Source organism: Vigna unguiculata, chromosome 3, assembly GCF_004118075.2.
Source record: "Vigna unguiculata cultivar IT97K-499-35 chromosome 3, ASM411807v1, whole genome shotgun sequence".
Taxonomy (NCBI): domain Eukaryota; kingdom Viridiplantae; phylum Streptophyta; class Magnoliopsida; order Fabales; family Fabaceae; genus Vigna; species Vigna unguiculata.
In genome coordinates, this window is record NC_040281.1 from 45334806 (window position 1) to 45359936 (window position 25131).

The 25131-nt window shown below is 31.7% G+C and overlaps 3 protein-coding genes across 3 annotated transcripts; 1 reads left to right on the top strand and 2 right to left on the bottom strand.

Moving 5' to 3' along the window:
• Positions 1-1401: 1401 nt before the first annotated feature.
• On the top strand, positions 1402-5096 carry LOC114179673 (B3 domain-containing protein Os01g0234100-like). The gene is made up of 7 exons (XM_028066085.1): positions 1402-1611; positions 1904-1966; positions 2629-2660; positions 2753-2909; positions 3009-3215; positions 4038-4125; positions 4222-5096. Exons 1-7 carry the CDS (start codon positions 1453-1455, stop codon positions 4968-4970), a joined length of 1455 nt encoding a protein of 484 aa, XP_027921886.1. The 5' UTR covers positions 1402-1452; the 3' UTR covers positions 4971-5096.
• A 3775-nt stretch (positions 5097-8871) lies between these two features.
• LOC114177131 lies at positions 8872-10320 on the bottom strand. The gene is made up of 3 exons (XM_028062382.1): positions 9572-10320; positions 9307-9375; positions 8872-9211 (listed from the first exon to the last, which is right to left on the bottom strand). Exons 1-2 carry the CDS (start codon positions 10073-10075, stop codon positions 9322-9324), a joined length of 558 nt encoding a protein of 185 aa, XP_027918183.1. The 5' UTR covers positions 10076-10320; the 3' UTR covers positions 8872-9211; positions 9307-9321.
• A 9310-nt stretch (positions 10321-19630) lies between these two features.
• LOC114175007 (calmodulin-like protein 1) lies at positions 19631-20447 on the bottom strand. The gene has a single exon (XM_028059761.1). The coding sequence runs from the start codon at positions 20314-20316 to the stop codon at positions 19750-19752; it is 567 nt and encodes a 188-aa protein (XP_027915562.1). The 5' UTR covers positions 20317-20447; the 3' UTR covers positions 19631-19749.
• Positions 20448-25131: the final 4684 nt, after the last annotated feature.

Sequence of the window (25131 nt, forward strand, 5' to 3'; positions counted from 1 at the left end):
GAAAAGGAAAATAAAAAAGAAGGAACAAATTAAGATATGGCTATAAAATAAGAGGAACTTTAACATACAATTTTATTTTATTTTCGCCTTAAGCTATTTTTAATATTTATACCTTCTTAGCATGTAATTATACCTCCCTTACTATTTTATATTTTGTTCTTAAGTGGTCGAAATATATCCCATAAAGCATCCTAAACAAGTTTAAAGGGTTTCCGGTCCTAGCTTCAAGAGTATCTCGTTTTTAGTCTCAAACAAAGGGGGAGGTGGTGCATGCAAAAGACACTCTGATGTCAAAGTCAGTCCTAGATATGAGAAGTCTGATGTCAGAACAAAATGTAATCATATAATTCGTAAAATGTGTCTTTTATACTAGAATTCTTGAGTCTAACCTGATTGGACTTTGATTCATTTGACCTAATTACCTACTAATAAAAAATGAGTTAATTAATCTTGGATTTATCTCATGAGGTGATTATACTAACTTGGTAAATCGACGCAATCTGAATACATATCATCTTACAAGACTAACATGTATTCGACTAGACTATGTACGACAAAGAAACTCCCAACTAATACTTAGAACGTGATATGTGTATACAACACACATTTTATTATCTCTAAAATGTCATTTTTATTTAAAAGTACTATATGAGTTCTATCTTTTAAACCATTATTACATCCTATATCCTCACTATCCATTATGTCATATTTTTGCAACATTCCTTCATATATATTTTTTAAACTATTCTTTTTTTTATTAAACCTTTTCCTCTATTCCGTTTAGACAACTCTAGCCCCTTTACATGTGATGGGTGGAGTGTGTTTTATATATCATGAAATTGTGTTTTTAATTAGCCAGAAAGTATTTCGTGAATCATAATATTTAAAAATATTATTTTTATTAATATAATACAAATCTCTATTTTGTATATTTTTTATTATGTTTATTTTATTTTTTAATATTATGATTTTATTGTTTGGATTTCAAGCTATTTTTTTAGTGTACCACTATTTTAGATTTTTATATTAATTTACAATCACTTTCTTTTATATATTTAATACAATCCCTAAATATTTTGAGCATGGAATGCTAAGGAGGTAGTTAGACTGTTGATTATCTCTCTCATCTCATATTTCATATTTTGAAGGTGGTTTTAAAATCTATCTTTCTATGTTCTTGCATTGTATTCCATTCCATTGCAAAATCTGAAGTTCTGGTTGTCAATTACCAACCAATTTTTACGACAACACCAACCCAAAGACACAACATCTAAGGTGGTGGATCCAACAGTATCGAACGGTAGTGGCTCATTTTGTTTTTTCTCGCTGGTCAACCGATCCATCCATGATGTAAAATTTTTTCTCTTTTTTCTCCTTTTGTTTAAAGGTGGTGGTGTTTAAATCTTTCATTCACATTTGAAACTGAAAAGGGACTATCTAATAAGGTTGAAAATGGTGGTTACTGATGAAAGGAACCGCGATCGTGCGAACAGGAGGGATGTGGTGGAGCTACCACAATATGATCAAGCTGTGACTGTAGCATATTATGGGGAGGAGTTGCATGGTGGCGTACCTCAATCTCACTTCTCCAGAGTCTCTCCTTTAAACATGGTTTTATTCTATCTTCTATCTACATAGTTTACAAAATGTCCCAATTTTTTTTTTTTTTAAATTTAATGTATGTTTTGCATGTTGGGGAACAAAGGCTTTGTGGGCATTTTCATTTATCTTCTTGACCTTACATAGTTTCAAATTTTCATTTGATATAAAGTAGTTATTTTTAATTTGATTTATATTATCAGTATATGGCCAAGCTAGATGAGATTTTGGTTGTAGGCTTCTCTCTGTGCCTCCTTTTCTGAGTTGTTAGTGATGAGTCGAAGTCCTGTTGCACTGTTTGCAGGATAAACAAAACAAGGTGGTGGAGAGCAAATACAAAATATTGAATAATAGTCCGACCAAGCAAGTAAGAATTTTTATTTATTTATTTTATGTTTCGTGTTGGATTTTATGTTGGACTTTAAGATTTCTGCCTTCCGTGAATTCGTGCAATTTTTCCTTTCCTTCATGGTTCTTTTATAGCAATAGGGAGAGGACTTTCTAAAAGCTAAACCAATATGTTTGACAAGCAAAGTTATTTTTGTCCCCTACAAGGGAGTATTTGAGTGTTTGATTTGGTATCAATCAATATGCCTCCATTGTAGCTTATACTTCATTGAGGAATTTGAAGAGACTTTTTTGGTTGAAAATGTGTATCCAAACACGTTGTATGTTTGCATTAGAGAAGATGGAACTGCAAACTTGAACTTGTGATGATGCAAGGGATAATACTATAGAAGTATTATGTCTGTCTTCAGGGAAATTGTGATGGAAAAAAAAACTTGAAATAGTTGCAGAAAAACAATGATCTGAATTATTAACATAGGCAACTTAAACTTTGTTGATAATAATATCTAAATACCATTATATTTCGTTTCTTAAATCCAAGTTTAGACATTATTATGTAAGTGTACTGTAAATTCTAAATCAGTCACTCTTCATATTGTACAACTTCTGTATGAGTTAAATGCACAATTAACTGAAAATTAAAGTTTAATTGGGTTATTATTTTATCAAATGCTTCTACAGGCAACGTCTGCTGAGGCTCAGAAGTTTTCAAGGTAAGTAAATCTGCATAGTGCTGTTTAGATAATAGTTTTCTCCTTTACTTGACTTAATTACGGTAAAATTTGAGCATGGTATTTGCTTCCAGTTCCATGAAGGCTGCAGTAGAAGGAACATCCTCTCGTGGTGAGGTCATGTCATCAGCAGTTCTTCAAGCAGAGGATGTCCAATCAAATTTGAGACCAGAATTTCCTAGTTTTGTGAAGTCGTTAGTTAGATCACATGTTGCTAGTTGCTTTTGGATGGTGAGTAGTATCTTGATACACTGAAACAAAAAATACTTCTATTTTAGAAACCTTATTTCATTACGTTTCACTCTTGTGTCTTCTGATTTCTTTTTGCAGGGCCTTCCTGTGGCCTTCTGCAAAAGACACTTACCGGATAAGGATACAACAATCGTTTTGGAAGATGAATCTGGTAAAGAATACAATACAAAATTTATTGCCTGTAAGATGGGATTGAGTGCTGGATGGAGACAGTTTTCTGCTGTGCACAAATTGCAGGAGGGTGATGCGGTGGTCTTCCAATTAGTTGGACCAACCAAATTTAAGGTGATGGTTTTTATTTTTTTGCTTAAAGTTTTCAAATGGTTATTCACATTTCGATTAGAGCATGCAGACTATGTTGCAATGAATAAAACGGTAACAATGGCATTGTTTATCAATCATGAGTCCCTAACTGATTTGGAGGGTTTAACCACTCTCTTATAAAAATAGGAAGAAAACGAACATATATGCTTTCTCTGAAGATTGTGAAAGTGACAGAACTTATTTTCTTGAGACTAGTGTGTTTCTGTTGGTGTGTTATACGTGTTATTTTAGTGAGGGAACACTTGCAACTAAAGAAAAATTTAGGAGGCCATATGCAACAGTTGTGGGGCTTGTACCAGGCAAACTTGGTACTGCTAAAATGATAGCCATACCTGATTACTATGGTTATTTTCCTAATATCATTTGGAGCTGTATAGAAGGTCATATGGTGGCAATAATGCAGCTTCTTGGTGAATTAGGGCACTGTTACAATGACAACTTCTCCCTGATTATTAAGACAACTATCCTCTGGATCTCTGCTAAAGAGTGTTCGAGTCCATGATTATGCCCAAGAATCATTGTTTGAGTATTGGGGGAATGGGTCATTATACTATCTTCTCTCTCTTTAAAGGCAAAACACTTATTGTATGTTTTTGGACAATAGCTGGAGTTAGTAAAAAGCTTTTCTCTTTTTTAACTTTCATACTACCATTTTTCCTTTACTTTGTAAAAGCTGATTTTGTTGTTGTATCCAAATGAAAATGGTCTTTATATTGATTAAACAGAACTTATTTTTATGCTTTTGTTTAGGTCATGCCACTTATTGTTATACTTGATTTTCAGGTTTATATAATAAGAGCTAATAATACGAGGGAACTGGATGGGGCCTTTCTGAATCTTGATAGCTGCACAAAACAACGAAAAATGGGAGGCAAGACTTGTTTCTCTATGCTTTTACTTTCTTTTGATTTATCAATCATGAATGACCGTGGATTTATGCATTCTTTGTTTTTCTGATTGCTCTCAGGCAAAGATAACATAGATACTGATGTTACATGCAATAGCTCAAAGAGAAAACAGGGCAAAACTGTCCCACTTGATATCCAAAAGAAAAAAAAGGTAAATTTGTCGAGATTGAGACCTAAGGTTATGCCATCAGTAGAACAACAATCTGAAAATGATAGTGAGGAAGCTCTCTCAGAAGTTATGGAGGAGTTTAAAATGCTTGAGTTTGAAGATGTGAGAGGCTTTGAAAATTTTAGCGTCATAGTTGACGGAGTGTCAATAGATGCTGAATTCCCTGACGATGTTAGAAACAAGTACTACAGACTATGTTGTAGTCAGCATGCATTTCTTCATGAGAATCTGATCAAGGGCATGAACTATAAGCTGGTTGCTGGAATTATATCTGAAACTGTGAACATTGCAGATGCCATAAAGGTTAGTATGCTATGCACCCCACGTTTTGAATTTGTTAACTGGGACAAAACATTGCTAGCCTTCGAGCATCTGGGTATGAATGTTGAGTTTCTAAGGATCCGGTTACGCCGGCTTGTTAGCATTGCTTACGAGGAAAATGATGTCTCAGAGGCCAAAAAGTACTTGGCCTCTAGAAACGAGTACAGTCGAGCAGAGGATGAAATAAGGAACATAGAAGAGAAGCTCGAAGAATTGAAGGGAGCATGTAATGGTTTTGGTGCTTATCTTGGGAGTTTGAAGTGCAAAGCTGAAAATTATCACAATAAATTTCGAAGAGAAGTCGAAGCACCTTGGTGACTTTATATGTTTTTTGAGAAAATGGGTGCATGTATATATTTATGGGCTCTCATGGTTAAACATAATCTCTGGATCCTGTGACCTTAGACGGAAACTGTCTATTGTAGTATATGTTGTGCAATTATATGAGTGGTATTTATCATAGCCATTAATTTTCGCGTGTTCGTTTTTTTTTTATATTGGGGTAATTTTCTGTCGTGCTAATGTTTGGTAAACTCAAAAATACATATTAGGTCATGGTGCTTATAAACTGTAAAATGAAATTGTGGTTGGGAAAAGAGTCTAAAAGGGTTGGTCTAGTTTTGAATGATTTATATATTAAAACCAACATGTGCAAGAAAGTCATGAACCCAGTTTTTGGTGTTTCGGTCATTCAGGCTACACTTTCATCACTGATAAGACAACTTCTACCCAATAAGACATCTTTAGGACCAAAGAATAATGTGTCAATAGCAAAATTCAAATATATCAACTATCAAGTTCTTTTTTCCAACTTGTACTCGTGGTAACAATTGTTTTTTACTGCTTGTGAGATAAGTTCTTCTGCCATAACTAAAAACAAGAATGGAGCTAGTGGGTCATCTTGTCTTTAGACCTTTGGACATATGGAATTTCTCATTAGGACTTCTGTTGACAAGCACTAATGTCATGGTTGATTTTATGCATCCTCTCATCCAACATATTCATTATGTATCAAAGTGTATGCATTTATTTTCTCTTTTTCCTTCTTAGTCCTTTTACAATTTCATTTGTTACTAAAACTTTCTCAAGTAGGCTTCTACCCCCAAAAGTTGATTGGGTACTAATGTAGTGGAATGGACTCATCCTTAAGAGAAATATCCATAAAAGTTTAAATGTGAGTCTAAATTACATATTGGATAAAAATAAAAAAATAAAACACTACATAATAATAAAAGTTTATAAACTTATTGTCTTAAAATTTTGGATTAAAAATTATATTAATCCGGAATTGAGCTCTAGTCTTCCTAGTAAACCTTTCTCTTCTAAAGAACTAACATGAACTTAGTAATAACTTTCTCTAATATATTGGATAATACTATGAATAATACATTATATAAGCTCCAAGGAAAGATATGAGTTTATACCTATTTAGTCCCTGAAGGTTATCCCGTATTGATAATACAGTTATGAAACAATAATTTGTGCCCCTTGGCCATCCACCATCTTTATGAAATTCAGTCAAAGCCTTCATGATAACATGAGTGAATGTTTTCCGTAACTTTATGATAAATTATGTAAAATTAATAATTTCTAGATACTGACAACGGATGGGATAAGTGTAGGTTTAACTATCATGTACTCATCTTTGAGATAAAATTTCATCTTCATTCTCAAATCAATTCTCACATAAGTTTCACATCATTCCTATCTCCGTAGAGAAATTGGTATTTGGTACTCACATTCATCTCTTTATTATTTCAAATATTAATTTTGTTTAACAAAAATTAAAATCATAAACAAATAATATATTCAATAATAATATTTCAGATATTTATTATTATATATATTTCTTTAATATTAAATATCAATAATAAAATTATGATTATATAAATATTAAATAACAATAGAATAAAGAACAAACAATTGTAAGAAAAAAATTTAAATACGCGCTTTAAAAACAAAATATGAAACTAAATAAAAGAAAGGTAATATAAAAATTATTTAAATTATCTAATAAACTATCTATTTTAATAATTTGAAATGAGAACAAAAACCGGACAATAATAGAACGAATATATACATATTCATTTGTATTTTCATATCTAAATTAAAAAGACAAATGTTATGGTGAATATAAATCTAACCAAAGAATCAAAATGAATAATTTTAACTAAAATAGAAATTGAAATTGAGAGCAAATGTTAAGAATTACATTAAAATACCATACTAAATATTGAAAAATAAAATCTATTTAAATATATTTTAATAATTTATTTTATTATAATACAGAAATACATAAATATTAATAAAAAAATAATTTAATTTTTTATTAATATTTATATTAAAAACAAATTGTTTATATATTATACTTTTTTTCATTTTTTTTTGAAGAAAATATAATATCTCAGTTTTTGTGTTTTAATTGATTACTCTTATGTTTTTAACATTTTTTTTCTTAGCTTATTTACTCTATCAATAAAAACGAACGCAAACTTAATCAAATGATATCCAATTTAATAAAACACAATTCTAGATATTTAATTGGATCTTTCATTTAGAGTGAATTACCTCGTTGAATATGAGTTTATGGAAGTAATTGATGGTCACGCATATATCATTTAGACTTGTTAAAACAGGCTGTTGGTGGTTTGGTCCGGTTTACTATGGGTTAGTCATTTAGTGAATCAATCTAATCTGATTTATTTATTTGTGAGTAAAAAATATTTGAATCTGGTCTAGCCCATTACGGATTGATAGGTTAAACGGGTTGGTTTACTGGTCCACTTAATTAACAAATTTTTTTTTCTTAAGTCACAAATTATAATTCTGATTAATATGTAAGTAAACTTTAATACAATCTAAAATGATGTTAAACTCAAGTACATATAAAAAAATACACATTATTATCTAAAATCAAAACATTCTTATTATTTATCCAACTATAATATTAAAGTTTTGAATGAATAAATCTACAATATTTTCATCTCTTGAAACATTTTTTTATCTCATCTATAATAAAAGAAATATTAACTAATAATATTCAGATACTAAGTAATAAATAATTAAATTAATTTTCCATTTTAAAAGCACCAAAGAGCAGGTGTAAAATTGAATTATATATCCGGAGAAGGATAAGTAATAATAGTTTGTGTATAGGTATTGTGTAAATTACATTTTAAATTTATAACAAACAAATCAAATTGCTAAACTATAATTAAAATTTATTTTCAATCATTTGTATTTTAAAAAATTAAAATTTAGTTTAATATTAAAAATAAAAAGAAAACAAATAAATAACTAAGAGGTTGCCCATTTGGCTATATATAAAACTGTTGTGAGAGAAAAATATTAAAACATCTAATTAGAAATAGTTAATTATATATTCAAATTAGGTATTGTATTTATAAGATAAAAATAAATGAAACTTAAAATTTCTATCCTTTATTGAAAAGTTTTTAATAAATGTGAGGTTGAATCTTTCGTAGGGTCTGGACCCTGCCCAATGATTATAATTAGACCCGCAAGTATGATTGGATCAGGAAATGCAGCATTGGATTTTTCCATGATGATAAAAGAAAAAATGTAATTCCCCACCACGATTTCAAATACTGACATGACACCAAAGATTGAAAGAGCGCCACAAGAAATAAAAAAGATAAAATATAGTTTTTTAAATATAAATGTTTAAGAGTTTTAGTATTTTTTTTTCTTTTATTTTGTAATACGAGTTTATGTCCGTTTTTTTTTTCATTTTAAAATATGTTAATTTTAAACTAACATAAAGGTAGGTTGACAGACATTGGCAGGAGAATCTAATTGTTCACATGGGCCGGAGAGGGAAAGATTGAAAAATGTGATGGAAGAGTCTGTCTGCCACATCAGCATGACATGTCAGCAGATTCAAGCCAATTAGTGGAGCCACGTCAGTAACCAGTCAACAGAGACTGGAATCTGGACAAACACATCGGTCAAATCAACCAAAACTCTGAATTGGGACAAGGAGCAACGCTCATGGGATAGGATATCATAGATTGGCCTATGGAAGAAACCACAACCTCATCATCAATGATTCTTCACCAGAGACAAACTTAATCGATCAAGTTACTATGATTATGTTAAGGTAAGGTGTGTTCGCAAGAGATCTGAATGATAAAGGACCCAAAAAAACTCTTATCTTTTTCCCGATATTAATTATTTAAAATCCATTAACGAAACCAAATGAAATGAATACACATTCACATTCACATGCAATACAAACATGCACAACAATGGAAGATTTTAACCAAGAGTGAAATATATAGGACAGGATTCGGGCTAGCCTAAGAAGGTGCAACAATAAAAAGTGAAGAAAGATGAATCAATCCTTTCTTTTTGCGGGCCTTTTTCAATTCAACTGCAAATAATTTGTACAACAAACAGTGAAATCCTAACCACTAGGTGGACCAAAAATCAGAGAATTATGGAAGAATCAAAGCTGACAAACAAAAGCCTAATAACATAAATTTACCGCCTTGGTTTGGTTCTGAAACCCGCTGAAGGGAAAAAAATGCCCCGTCACCCTACAAAGGGAGAACAAAACAAAAATCAACAGTAAATAAATACATATTCAAAGCTTATGTATCATTCCTGTTCCTACACAGCACAAATCCAATACCTTCTTCAGTTAACTCTATAACCCAATCTCAACATCCCTACTACCTGATCCTCCTTCATTCAACAACTCCTGCATCGCACCAAAATGTAAAAGAACTAAATTAAATCAAGCATACATTAAGAAGACAGACACACTAAAACTTAAATGTCGGAGATCGATTGCAGTTATGATACGATGAAAATAATGTACATAAAGGAGAGGCAACAGTTTGAAGTTGAACAAGGTTGTAAGACATTGAAAGAATCAAAAGGCACAGGGAAGTAACCTGTGAATTCACATGAAGCCTAGCTCCCTCGTTGAAGAAACCGGCTCTTCTAGTTTCAACAGGTGTGTCGGAGGAAGGTTCACTCTTGTCAACCTTCTTGGATCCGAGGTGACTTTTTCTGAGACCCAGAAAGCCTTTCCACCTTGTGGAGGAGCCTTTGGGAGGCCTGAGAGAGAAGTCTTGGTAGCCTTCATCGTCATCATCATCCACAAGAAGCTCTTCCCTGAGAGTGGTGGTGGCCCTCTTGGTATCCTTGAAGGGCAACAACTTTCCCTTGAAGAAAAGCTCATCAGCACTCATCATTGAGTAGTTGGTGACAGAAAACTCGAAGTCTGAGGAGAGTGCAGGAGGCTCTGATCTGCTGGCGCTGCTGTGTTCCTGCTTGGTGGCTTGCTGAGCATCCACAAAGTCGTTCGAGAAAGAAATTCTGGGACTCACTGGAGCGCAGTGATGATGGTGATGGCGACCCTTGTGCTCCGAGTTGTACATCTCTAAGCATGCCATCAGACCAAGAATAACAACATGGAAATTATAAGAGTGCAAAATGGATCGATATGTGGTGTCAAGCACAACCAAAGAGCCTATTAAATTCTACTTGGGACCCCTCTCACTGTTACATCTTACAACCCACTCTAACATGTTTGTATTTATATTCACTAATCACTAATAATCTCTTATAAATCTCGATTCTATCTCCTAAGAATATCTTAAATGGAAAAAAAATAACAGATTTAATGTCGTCAAATGCATGTACTAACCAAACAAAATGAAATGGAAGTGTTGTTGTGTGGTGTCACAAGATGTTAATTTAGCGTTCAATAGAAGGAATGTACTGTCTCTCGAGTTACACCAGCTGAGTCTTTGGGAGTAAGTGAAGGCGCTGAAAGTGCCAACAGAGGTCATTTTCTTTTGTTTCTTTCTTTTACCCCACGGGTAACTGATGCAAAGATTACCTTTTTAGGCCAATCCCTTTGGCTTCGTGTTTATTAAATGATAAACAAAGTTTTGGGAAGATTCTAAGAAGTTGCACTTGAAACGAAGTGAGAAGCATAATAAGAAAACACAGATAAGATAATAAAATTTGTTTGTTATGATTATGAAGTGATCGATGTGATGAGATGGTGGTGGTCCGTGGGAGGCGAAGCAGTAAAAAAGATGGGGTGAAAACATAAATGAGAGATAGCATTTGTGGTAGAGAAAGCGACAGCATTTGAGGGTTAAATGGTTTGAATGTTTTGAGCTAAGTTTGAAGGGGTGGGAGCACAGTGACTCAGAGGCACAGTGGCAGAGTTACAGCTTACAGAGAGGGCCAGCATGCATGCACAGCTATGCCATTTGACCATGCTTTGACTCCCAAAGTAAAAAGCACGTTATGAGCTGGCGATACTGACGGATCAAACTCACCACGTGACCCGGGATATTGCCTTTCAATTTAATAGCAAATTTAACCCTAACTACAAACCCTACCGTTCCAATTTCCATCCACTTCAAATAATAATAATAATAATTATTATTATTATATCAGTACATGCCACTAAATGTTACACCTCAATTTACTACTCATAAAGAACGTTTCAGAAGATGGGATTCCATTTTTTCTAATTCAACCCACCTACACGCCTTAAAATAAAGATCAATTCATGGGAAGTTCTAAAAATTTGAAATTCTACATTTGGGTAATTTTCTAAAAATTTACTAAAATGAGTAAGTCATCCAAAATGTGGTGAAATTGATGGCTTCCAATTTTCTTTTCCAAATGCTAACAAGTTATTAATTAAGTTACAACTTTCTTTTTTTTTTTTTTAAATTGAAGTAGTTAGTGGTCACGGATAAGATTACTTTATTTTTATTTTTTGTGAAGTTTCAATATTTCTGTCTGATGACTTTAATCTTTTTTTTTTTAAAGTCTTAAAACTTCGACCTTTTTATAATTCAATATTTTTTTTACCTTTTTATTTTATGAAATTTTATATATTTAAACTTTGATTTTTTTTTTTGCATTAAATTTTCTAAAATAAAATCTTATGATTTTAATTAATCCAATCTATTGATAGTCCTTACATAGTCAATGGATGCAAAATCCTTGGTGTTATATCATAAACCAGTTTTTTTTTTGTTAAGCCAGAATTCAAATATTTCAAGTAAATTATTTGAATGGATGGTACTTTTCTAACCACAAAATATAAAATTACTTTATTAATTACAATTGTACAAGACGAATGGTGAAACATTGAACATATTGATATGGTTTTTCATCTTTTGGGACAATACGTATCACCTTAACAAAACTTATAGTTGACCACAGATAAAGACACAACTATATTATTACTCTTAAATTCTAAAGAAGTTGGTTATGATATTGAAAATCCATATTCAATATACTAGTCTCAAACTTGAACAAAAATTTCAAAAACATAGAGTTGAAGAGACAAGTCATCACCTCTATGAAATAAATATATTTATCATATTTTGTATGACACCATGGTCACAATACTATTCAACACACACACACACATGTTATTATCAATCTACTTTGCCTACACAAATGTCTAGTCATGTCATTGATGAAGACAAAGATAATATCAGCAACAATGATGGACATGGTCATAACATAAAAAAAAAAAAAAAAAAGTTCAATCATAACATGCGAAAGACCTACCCAACAATAACCATAATAAAAAAATAGAACACAAACCAGCTGACCAACAAGTGCAATAACCTTTCACAAATAATTTGGTTAGTTTGAAATTTTACTTTATATGTGTATCCAATAATAAATTCCACTTTGTGTTTAAATATTTGCCATAATTTATTTCAATTTTTATTTGAAATTTCAAGTGACATGAGCACATCTTAGTTTAACAAGTCTAAATGAAAAGTTATAGCGAAATCATTAAATTGATACAAGAATTGCAGTATTTTAGTGGAAATGGTAAAGTGATGAAGTTTGTCCATATAAAAAATTGAGTGATAATGTAAAATCCTCTTTTATTCTGTCTTAATTTTTAAAAGGTTGCCCCTAATCTTATGGGCTGGCCCATAGGGTGTCCAAGGCCCCTAAGGCAGCCAAACCCCTCTCACTTCTGTCATTCTTGCAGAAACAGTACTCTCACACTCTCCTTTACCCCCACAGAGGCTCTGCTAGGGTTTAGCCCCAATCTTGGTCAAGCTAGCTCTAAACTCAGCTTGTCTTCACTTCTTAGATCTGCTCTTGGAGCTGCCGCTCCCGTTGGTTTAAGAGTCAAAGCCCGATATTAGCTCCTTTCCAGGTAAAGGAAGCTAGTTTTTTTTACGCTTTTATAAATAATGTGTCTATTTTGGTTCTGTTGGGTGCTCTTGATGATTTGATGTGCTTTTGATGGTGTGAAAATAATTTGTGTATTGTTTATGGATGGATTTTTGGCTTGGCATGCGTGAGAGCAGGTGACGTTAAGACTCTTCAATTTGAGAAAATGGGACGTTAAGACTATAATAGGGTGAGTCCAAAGGGTTTTGCAAGTTCCATAGAGGTTTTGGAGGAAGGTTCCTCAACGATGATTGTCTCCTTGTCACGATAGATATGAAAGGAGCATCATTTTGAGTGAACGAATGAGTGACTTGTGTGTTGATCAGAGTGGCACAGCGGGATGGTGGGAAGTGATACATGTGAAGGGTCAGAGGTGCGTGGAAAGTACTATCTTACTCATGACCTAGTGATTTCTACGACAACCAGTTCTTCATGAACAGTGAAAGTGTCATTCTTACGAGTATTAAGTAAGGATGTTCAGTGATCATTTAAAGTTGGAATTATGGAGTTACTCAGAGAAAGTTGGGCAAGAGAAGTAGGAGATGGTTTGAGTTATGATTTCAAGTTAGGGTACCAACTTGAAAGTAAGGAAGTAAGGGTAGGTGCTTAACCAAAGAAGGGAACTCAAGATCAGGGTTTGACGAGGTGAGAGTAAGGACTTGGTGGATAAGTAAGTGTATGAGTTGGGAGGAGAAGATGTGAAGAGATTTCATTGGTCTAGTCATCTGACTAGAACTAGTGAATCTCTCAACAAGGTTGGGAAAAAAGCAATTCAGAAAAATCTTAGTTTGAGAAGTATCTTAGAATTGATAGACATGAATCACACTAGAAATTTGGCATGAATCATACTAGAAATTTCAAGTCAAGAAAAGACATGGTTCTAAGGCTTTTGAGGAAGGATGATTATGAGTTAGTAAATCAGAAATGAAGGTGAGATGCCGAAATGAATTTGGTGGTTGTGACAGAAGAAAGTTTAATTTGGAAATGGAATGACTTGGTTGTGAACTTGTTACCATTGATTGAAGTCAGTAAAAGAGGCTAGATGTTATGAGTGTCGTTATGCATAAAAGTGGTCAAGAGTGTTGATGGTGAGGCAATAGGTCAAAACTCAATCGTGATCAAGTCAGTGAAGTGATGCATAAAGGAGTGGACAAGGTGAAGGGAAGTGGTAACGAACGTGCTTTAGTTTGAGACTTAAAGTGATCTGAGACTTTGATAAACACCTACAAGAGGTAGTGGAGAGCATATGGTGGATGGGTCAGTATATCAGATACAAGTTAGTTGGGCAAGTATGAATGAGCATTCCAGTGTTAAGGTTCCAAGTTGGAAGTTAGTTCGAGCGTAGTGACTAAACCAATCTACACTGTTGAACATATATCGCATAGCACAAAGGCAAAGTTTCCAATGGCTATAGGTGTTGGAGTCATCAAACCTGTCATGTCTAGGTGGTGATTGTCGTAGGGCGTGAGGAAAACGTAGTTTTCTTCCTATCCCATCAGTGAATTTTCGAGGACGAAAATTTTTGTTGTTGGAGAGAATGTAAAACCTTCTTTTATTTTGCCCTAATTTTTAAAGGGTTGCCCCTAATCTTATGGGCCTAAGGGCTGGCCCATAGGGTGTCCAAGGCCCCTAAGGCAGCCAAACCCCTCTCACTTCTGTCATTCTTGCAGAAACAGTACTTTCACACTCTCCTTTACCCCCACAGAGGCTCTGCTAGGGTTTAGCCCCAATCTTGGTCAAGCTAACTCTAAACTCAGCTCGTCTTCACTTCTTAGATCTTCTCTTGGAGCTGCTGCTCCCGTTGGTTTAAGAGTCAAAGCCCGATATTAGCTCCTTTCCAGGTAAGGGAAGCTAGTTTTTTTTACGCTTTTATAAATAATGTGCCTATTTTGGTTCTGTTGGGTGCTCTTGATGATTTGATGTGCTTTTGATGGTGTGAAAATAATTTGTGTATTTTTTATGGATGGATTTTTGGCTTGGCATGCGTGAGAGCAGGTGAGATCTGCTATGCTTGCCTAAGCGAGCTGTTTTTCGCCCAAACGAGAAGCTCTCGCCTAAGCAAGAATGGCAGTAACTCGCCCCCCTTTGGTTTCGAGTGCTCGCCTGAGCGAAGGCCTATCGCTTGAGTGAGATGGGCCAGCTTGAGCGAGAACTCAAAGTGCTCTCTGTTTTCAATCTCGCTTAAACGAAATCTTTTCGCTTGAGCGAGAGACCCCTGTCGCCTGAGCAAGAGCTCCTTAGCTTGAGCAAGATTGGCGGCATAGTTGTTTAAATACTTGTATGCTCCCATGATTGATTTGTTTACCCTTTTAAAGCCTGAAAATATGATGTCAACGTTTTATGCAACATGTTTGTGTTTTCTTTAGTTTTCGTTGTTTGGGATTTTGTGTTCTTACATGTTGAAATCAGTGAAAAGCTGTCAGTTTAGCTTAAGCGAGAGATTTTAGCTTAAGCGAGATCAGTCTAGCTTAAGCGAGACCAGTCTAGCTTAAGCGAGACCAGTCTAGCTTAAGCGAGATCAGTCTAGCTTAAGCGAGAATTGCTGCACAATTTTAATTCCTTACTTTAACTTGAACTTGTGGATTGATTCAATTACTTTTAAAAGCATGAATTGGGCGAATGGGTATGAGTAGAATGATTTATGGTCTATGATTGATAAGTTTAACATGAACTTGGCATGTGGCATGTATGAGATGGTTGGTGGTTGGTAATTAAAGTGGCATGGTATTGGTATGAGATGAAATTCTATATTCATGGTTTGGGAAGGATGAGTTGGTATTGATTCTACATTCGAATATGAATGAGTATGGTTTATAAAGGTTGGTATGAGATTATTTGCATGATAAATATTATTCGATTGTTTGAGCATGATTGGTCGAGGGTTAGTGCATAATTCCTTGAGATCTCTAGGTGGGATTTCAGGGTCGTGCTTCAGTGGTCGGGACATAATTCCATGGCCCCTATTAGTGGGTATCCATGGTGGTGCCCCATCTGTATAATTTGGTAAGGATTCAAGGTAAGGTTGCATCCTGACACTCTAAGGAGTCAGTTAGTCTCACTTAGAGCGGACTGACTCTTGTGATGAGAGTAGCAGGAGGCCTGAAACTCACTAAGGGCTAACCTTGTGTGTGAAGGATTTATTCATTGTAACATTTGTAACACATAGTTCGGGGGTGAGCAGCTCGGGGGTGAGCAGAGGTATCCACCACAAGAGCAAGCATCCGCTGAATCCGACTAAATTATATGTATCCGGATGAGTCGAGTCGAGTCTTAGTGTATTGATTGGAAGGTCATAACATGCGTGGATGATGTATGTATATTGGACTGTGAAAGTATATCTGATTGCATGATAAAACTAATTTTGGCTCTAGCTTACCCTTCTCTTGTTTGTTGTATGTTCTGTGGTGTGGTCTTTTCTTTTGCAATGATCATCAACTTGTTGATGTGAGCAGAGGTGAGAACTCCCCGTAATCATCAGGGTGATGGAGGTTCCGCTGCATAGTCTGCTTGGACTAGATCTAGGTTTACTTGGACTTTCCTTTAGGGCTATGGCCCGTGTACTGCTGGTCTTTAGACTTAAAATACTAAATGTTGATGATTTATATTTTATACTTTGTTATGGCATCGTATGTGCCCTTTTCTTATTCGGATTTTCTCTTAGATAATCGTGAGGAGTAGTGTCTATACTCCAGGACTTTGTTTCTAATACTATTTCGCGTGACATTCTTTTAATTAGTGTTATTAATTAAATGGAATGTTACAGATCGCATTAAGTGGGCATTTTCTAGTGAGTCGCTCCTCGTGCTGTGCACACACTATAAGGAATCACGTGGTCTCTCGCAGAAACCCTTCCCTTCCTAAGCTAGACCAACTCTGCCCTTCACCAACTCATACAAATGTTTGTATCTTTAATACGTAAACTTTCCTCCACCCGGACCCAATGCCCTTCTGCTTTTCCCAATCACACGGACCAAACCAGACAACAACAATAATATTCAACACTTCGAATCATACCCACTAATAACTTACTAATGGACTTCTTCGTATTCATTCTCTGTACTTTCAACAACATAGGAGAGGTTACAGTGTTACATATGGAATTGTAGAAACTAAGGTAGTCCAAGAGCAAGAACATTGTGAAGATGCAGTAAACGCCAAAGGGTGACGGGATTCAAAAATATTTTTAACATGGAACCTAAGGACATGGTTGTCACTCACGTGGTTGAGACCCTTTCCAAGTGGCCACCCTAATGGGGTTATGCCACGTGGATCGTTTGCATAAATAATAGCCTTTGAACATGCAACAGTCAAAACATAATCAACATATTCTTAAGAGTTAAAAGGCTGTTGGAAATGGCCTCAGAAGCTGCATCCCAGGTCTTGGTCTCCCATTTGCTTAACAATTACTTGCATCTTATTGGTTGGACTGGTTGGCCTACTACCTCAAACCCAGCTTTAAATTTCTTTTGACTCTTCAATTTAATGTTAATGCTCAGTTTCCAATGCCAGATCACAAGAAACAACGGCTAGTTCAATGTTTATGTTTAGTTGCCAATTTACCATTCTAACGTTGTCACCACTGAGACCGCTTTTGAAAATCTTCCAAACACAAAATGAAAAAAATAAAAAATTTGGTTCTGTGTATGCAGATAAAAGTAAGACTGTGCTTTTAAAAATGTCTTTTTTAGGATTTTAAGGTGTAAAATGAAGAAGGAAAAATTAGTAGTTTCAAAAATAAAATTTTACCATTTCTGTGTCTGGCTTTGGAAAGATCATTGTTTGTTTCGAGAGTCTGAAAGAGTTTTTGAAAACATGCCTAAATATAAAGTAATCCGGTGCACATTGAACTCATAAACTGTAAAAGAAATTGAGTAAATGTTATAGAAATATCTGATGATCCTTCCCATAAGTTTCGTGAATGAAATCTATGTTTTGGGAAGGTGGAAAAGTGTATGTTGGAAAGATGAAAGCATAAATAGGAGTACATTCACCAAAATGAAGAATCTTGTGCAGTCTTCTCTTATTTGTTTTTCCGTATGCACACGGATTGTACATAGATAGAATAAAACGCCACGATAAGCGATATATATGCTTTCAGATTTCAAAACTCACACGCCCACGTAGCTGTAAACAGATAATAATCTCATAACTGCTCTCTCTTCTTATACGTATAATTCAAAGCAACGCTCTGTTAAGAATAAAATATGCTTCTCTTTCAAGTTTTAGTAATATGATTAAATTAATTAAATCTTTGCTTATTTCAATTATCATAAATTTTAAAACGAATATAAAATAACTAATTAGATTTAATCTATCTCTATATATATTCTCGCTTTAAATTTGTTGATATCATTTAGCATTTATTTTATTCTCTGTTTGATTGATTGTTGCTTTATCTTGAAAATGTGCATTTGATAAATTAAGGAAGAAGAATCTTTATAACTTATTTTTTATAAGCATTAGAGACGTATGGGCATACTAGAACAATATGCATATGTATATGATGATAAAATGACAGTAATTTAAATTACACCGACTATAACTTATTTAATAACTTTCTATGATTTTGTACAATCTGGTTGTTGAATCCAAAGTACATATTACTTTGATTACACGTGTTAACTTTTTATATAATGTGATTTTGTACTATGGTTGAACCAAAATTACATAGTATTTTTATTACATGTGATCAAACTTTATTGGTAAAGTATCAATATTTTCAATCACTTGCAACTTAATCATTTTCGCTTTAAGATTTTCATCATCATCATCATCGTATTGAACATAAATAATATTTTCATCAGTCATTATCTCGTTATCTTGGTTGATATAAATTTATATTGTCATTGCAAATATGAATGCATAACCGATTAATACGTAAGTAATTAAATTAGTTAAGGCGATGCACTTTTTAGAGGATCAAATAGGATGAAATAGAAGGGGAGAGAGTGACTCTCTCCTTACTCCTAATTGAATCAAATATATTTTAACCTTTTTTGATGACTAATAAGTAATTACCTGACTGTTAATGAATTATTCTTAACATAATTTTTTATACAAATAATTTATTTAACTTTGAATTTGATTTTATTTTTCTATAAATATTTAAATATGAAAGTAACATAATATACAAAGTTTATAACACAAAATTAACTTATAAACAAATTAAAAATATACGTTTGAAAGAAGTAGTACAAGAAGACTTTTCTAAAATGCAAAACCTAATAATTTGGAAGTCTTGTGTAAATTAGTTGAGCTAGTGTCACTTTTAGAAAATCAAATGCAGGGTGGATTAGTAGGAACCACCGGCTTTGTCAGTCCTAATTGAATCAAAGTTATTTTAACTCCTAATTTACTTGACTGTTAATGAATTATTCTTAACATAAATAATTTATTTAATTTTGAATTTGTTTTGAATAAATTTATTTATAAATAACTACGGTAATAAAATATTTGAATGAACTTAATAATAATATAAAGTTATTGTAACAAAAGTTACCCCGTGACACAAGACCACAAGATCTGAGGAGTTTTCGAAGCATGAATAATAACTAAAGTGAAATTGGGAAGTCATGGGATCAAAATCAGCTGATTCAATCAGTTGAACTTGAATCAGAAACCGCTTATTCATAGTTTGCTCTGTTTTTATGCTGTCATACTTATTTTAGTTGTGTTTCATCCATCCTCAGAATCTGTGCTCTTTTTTCTGTTTTGGTTATACTTGCGGATTTCCTTAGCAACTTTATATCTGGTTTTTGCTGAAAGAGATCACGTCTGATAACACAACAGGATATATAGAAAAATCAAGGAGAAAATACACATACATAGATTAACTAAAAGATGAATGTAGCAACCTAAGATGCAGAGGAAAAAGGCAGATACATATGATGACTTAGGTAAGTTTCTTGCCACTCATCATCATCCTCATAAACTCATTAAAGTCTATAAAGCCATCACCATTTCCATCTACTCCCATCACCATTTTCTTACAAGCACTGAGGCTGCAACTCTCTCCTAGGCTTTTCAGAACATGTGACAACTCCTCTGCACTGATTTTCCCATCTCCGTTCAAATCAAACACTTGGAAAGCACTCTTGATCTCCGTTTCCTTCACCCTCTCCTCTACGTTGAACATTTCCATGAACTCTTTGAAATCAATGGACCCATCTCCATCAGAGTCCATCACCTCAAAAGATTCCACAGCCTCAGTACCTCCAATTCCCCACCCCATTGTCCTCATAGCTGCTTTGTACTCTTCAAGGGAAATCTTCCCATCTTTGTTCGTGTCAAACTTCTCAAACACCCATTTCATTTCCTCTGATCTTGGCTGAAAATTGCATCCCATATTTGATGTCTGCTTCGATTTGAAGTTGTTGCTGTTTGGGGCTGCACTTTTGGATTGAGAGGCGTGCCCCAAAGAGCTGCTATAGTGAAACTCAAGGAAACTCAATTTCGACATGGCCTGTGTTCTGGGACTAATTAAGAAACATGCAAATCTTTATGTTTGATTGATATTGCTGCAACTTGGTTATGATTTGCATGTATATATAAGCACTCAGGTTTTTGTTTTTGCGAGGAAGAGTGGTAGAATTGGAATTGTGTGCATTCTAGTTAACGCGTTGAGGTGACTCTTTCTTTAATCTTTCTGTTGGTTCTCTTTATTGATAGACACTTCACTGGAGGCTAAAATTCGAAAAAAGTTTGGTGGAAAGCATTGATTCACTAACATGGTGGGCAAAAAGACGATTCTATGTGGTTCAAATTGAATGAAGCGATCCTTTGAGAGGTGGATTATCCATCTTTTGGGGAAACCGCGTATCCACCACCATGCCCCACTTACAAAGTTGAATCTTTATCCTACGTTGAAATGCTTAGTCACCATGATTCCGCTTCTTCATCAACAGTTTTATGTCTGTTTCATTTACGCTATTCTTACTTCCACTCCATTCTTATAAAGAAGCATTTGTGTTCAAAGGAATATCATCATATACACTATTTCTAGTGACTTAATAATATAGCTAAAACTTTTATTATAAGTTGATTATAAAGGTATTTAGTAAAAAAATTAAATTATTTTATTTTAAAAGATTTTACATTATAGAGTGCTTGAACTAGTTTTTATCTTTACAAGCTACTTAACTTAATTTGTACCTTATTTAATTATTTAATAACTATTCTTTATATTTAAGATATTTTCTATGTCTTTAATTTATTTTTATTAATTATTATTTCTTTTAATTTAATAAAAAATAATTATTATATTGTTTTTAGTATTTATTGGTTTATTTTTAAAATCTTTTATGTAATTAAATTAAATCATGTTTAGTATTATAATTTGAAACAGCTAATATTACATGATTCTTTGTAAAGATTACACATAATGAAAATAAAAAATAATAATTTAACGTTACTTTTAAGTAAAAAAATAAAAAATGAAAAAACCTAAATTTGATTTACACTTCTCAAATCAATTTGTTTAAATAAAATAATTTGTCCAAAAAAACAAAAGAACAAACACATACGACTCTTAAAAAATAAATAAAAGTAAAAAAAAAAAATTGACAACTTTAACATCGTTTGGTTAAAATTGACAGAAATGGTCAAATTAAATTATTTTTAAAAAATTATAACTAAATTGAGATAAAAACAACTTGAGAACCAATTTTACATCTCTTTGACAAATATAATGACCAAAAGAATAATTTAACATTTTTTTAATATCCACATATATGTGCAAGTATTTACAAAAAAAAATTAAAAATATTTAACAATATATTTTAATGGTAAATTCAAATAAAATACAATTAACATTCATAAATTTTAAACCAAATGACCGATTTAAATAATGTTGAGTGAGAGTTTACAAACAAATGAAATCTTTTAAAACCAATTAATAAAAACTAACTCATTCAAAATCAACTTGTTAATATTTCAATCATATTTTTTTTGTTTAATTTAAATTAGAGTATAGCTTGTACGAATATTCACGAATTAGAGTATAACCATTCGTGAACAAAAGAATATTTTTTTGTCAAATCTCTTAACATTATTTTTGTTAATAATTCAATTATGACAAGAATAATTGAATCTTTGTGTGCTAGATCTTTTCAAATATTTCAATTTTAAACTTTAACTCCTGTAAGAATAGTTTACAATTTTCTAAGCACTAAAAAATATAATAAATTAAAAAGTTAGACGATAGTGCTTTTAAATTTTTTAAAAGTAAAATATCAAACCGAACTTAAAATCTAACTTAGTCAATCAGTGCACTTTTACTTTACGACGTTTAAAGTATTATATATATATATATATATATATATATATATATATATATATATATATATATATATGTGTGTGTGTGTGTGTGAGAATTAAATCAATAATACAATTGCAAAAAAAACATATAATATTTAAACTAAAGAAGTGGTATAAAACAGGAATTTTCTTTTTCAAAAAATCACAACTAAAATAATAAAAAAGAATAATTTTCTTAATTTTTTAAATAATTATAATAAAAGTTAATGAACTAATTATACGAGAATATAATACAAGTTTTACTATGTCAGTACCTCGACTATTATTTATAAATATATTATATTTAATAAATAAGTTATATATTAAGGAAATATTGTATTATAAAATATAATACACAGTGAAATTATTACATTTAAAAATAAGAGATAATTTGTTAAATATATCAGTTAGGAATAGAGATGGCAAATAAACCCGTCCCCGTGGGTATTGTCCGAACCCGTCCCCGTTTTGACGGGGAATCCCCGCATTGACTGGGTACGGGTATGGGTATGGGGAATCCCCGATTTTTTCAATTGGGTATGGGGATGGGGATGGGGATGAATATATCCCCGCCATAATACCCGTCCCCGCCATATTTTCATTCTCGTTTAAATTATTAAAATATTCACAATTAATTAAGTAACCCTATATATTCTTTATATTTTTTATTTCTTCTAAATATTTGGTTTGTCATGAAACTCATTCGCATCTCCAATATATTTTTTATTTTATCATAATCTTTATGTAATTATGTTAAAATGATGTATGTCAATTAAAAAAAAATTATGTCTAACATTTGAATATTTCTATTATTTTTTAATATTTTTATTTATTGTATATTTTCATTTCACATGAGAATGTTTAATACTCTTAATTTAAGTGTTTAATAACATAAACATTTCATTTACTTGGTAATATAAAAAAAATCTTTACTTATTATTATTAATTTTTATTTCATTTCAAGAACTCTTTTATTTCGCTAAAACAATTTTTGTTATTTCTCAACCATTGAGTATATATGTTGATATTTGAAAAGTTTTCTTAGATCTCTAAGATATTTTTCGTCTTATCATACCCTTAATTATACATTTGTTTTTCTTTGTGCAATTCTTTCCAATAGTCTCCAAATTGTTTATAAGACACACATTTGTTAATTTTTTAATATTTTTATTTTTGTTTATTTTCATCATATAGAATACTATTTCGATAATTTTTATCTAATTATTTTTTATTTTCTAACTCATTACAATCATACTTTAATTTTTTTCACTATAATTGTATAAATAATTTTTATTTACTACAATATAAAAATTTAATTGTCATGAATATTTTTTTATCACCATCCAACATATATTGGAGTTTAAAAGATACAATATCTATAATAAAATTTTATTATGTTTATTATTTATTCTTTGCGTCATTTTTTTATCAACCATTGAGTATATATGTTGATATTTGAAAAGTTTTCTTAGATCTTTAAGATATTTTTCATCTTATCATACCCTTAATTATATATTTGTTTTCTTTTGTGTGATTCCTTCCAATAGTCTCCAAATTGTTTATAAGACATACATTTGTTAATTTTTTAATATTTTTTTGTTTATTTTCATCATGTAGAATACTATTTCGATAAATTTTATCTAATTATTTTTTATTTTCTAACTCATTACAATCATACTTTAAGTTTTTCACTATAATTGTATAAATAATTTTTATTTACTACAATATAAAAATTTAATGTAATTGTCATGAATATTTTTTGTCACCATCCAACATATATTGGAGTTTAAAAGATACAAGATCTATGATAAAATTTTATTATGTTTATTATTTGTTTTTTGCGTCATTTCTTTATCAACCATTGAGTATATATGTTGATATTTGAAAAGTTTTCTTAGATCTCTAAGATATTTTTCATCTTATCATACCCTTAATTATATATTTGTTTCTTTTTGTGTGATTCCTTCCAATAGTCTCCAAATTGTTTATAAGACACACATGTGATAATTTCTTAATATTTTTATTTTTTTTATTTTCATCATGTAGAATACTATTTTGATAAATTTTATCTAATTATTTTTTATTTTTTAACTCATTACAATCATACTTTAATTTTTTCAATATAATTGTATAAATATTTTTTATTTACTATAATATAAAAATTTAATGTAATTGCCATGAATATTTTTTTACCACCATCCAACATATATTGTGGTTCAAAAGATACAAGATCTATGTTAAAATTTTATTATTATGTTTATTATTTGTTATTTGCGTCATTTTGATCAAGTGATGTATTATAACTTTTATTAGTGTATAAAATATAGATTCATTATAATTTAAAAAATTGAAGTAAACAAACATTTAAAATATATTTTAATTTCAATATTTTTTTCCTTTTATATTTTTTTAAAAATATTTTTTCCTTTTATAATTTTTAAAAAAATATTTTTAAAGTTTATCAACTAGGTTTCATTAATGTTTGTAAATTTAATAAATGTTTTGGTTCTCATTAAATTTTATTTGGTATTCTAATATAAAATGTAAACAATTATAATTTATTTCAAAGTATTTGATATAAAAAAACAATCATATTCCTAATATTGAATATTTGATAATATTATGTTTCCTTTACCGTAATTTTTATTATTTTATAAAAATTAGTTAAAATTAATATTAAAGTAGTAAGTAAACAGGTACGGGTATGGGTACGAGATTATACCCGTTACCCGGTGGGGATGGGGATGAGACAAAAGTTTGATACCCTTTGAGTTTGGGTATGGGGATGGGGATGAATTTCTTTTTACGGGGATTGGTATGAGATAGTGAAACCCGTCCCCGCCCCGTTGCCATCCCTAGTTAGGAATAGTATAATGGTATATTTGACTTTTTATTTTAAAACATCTTTTATAAGTTAATGTTTTAATAATCAAAATGTAATATATATTTGGATATATATTATTTTTTGTGATAAATATTT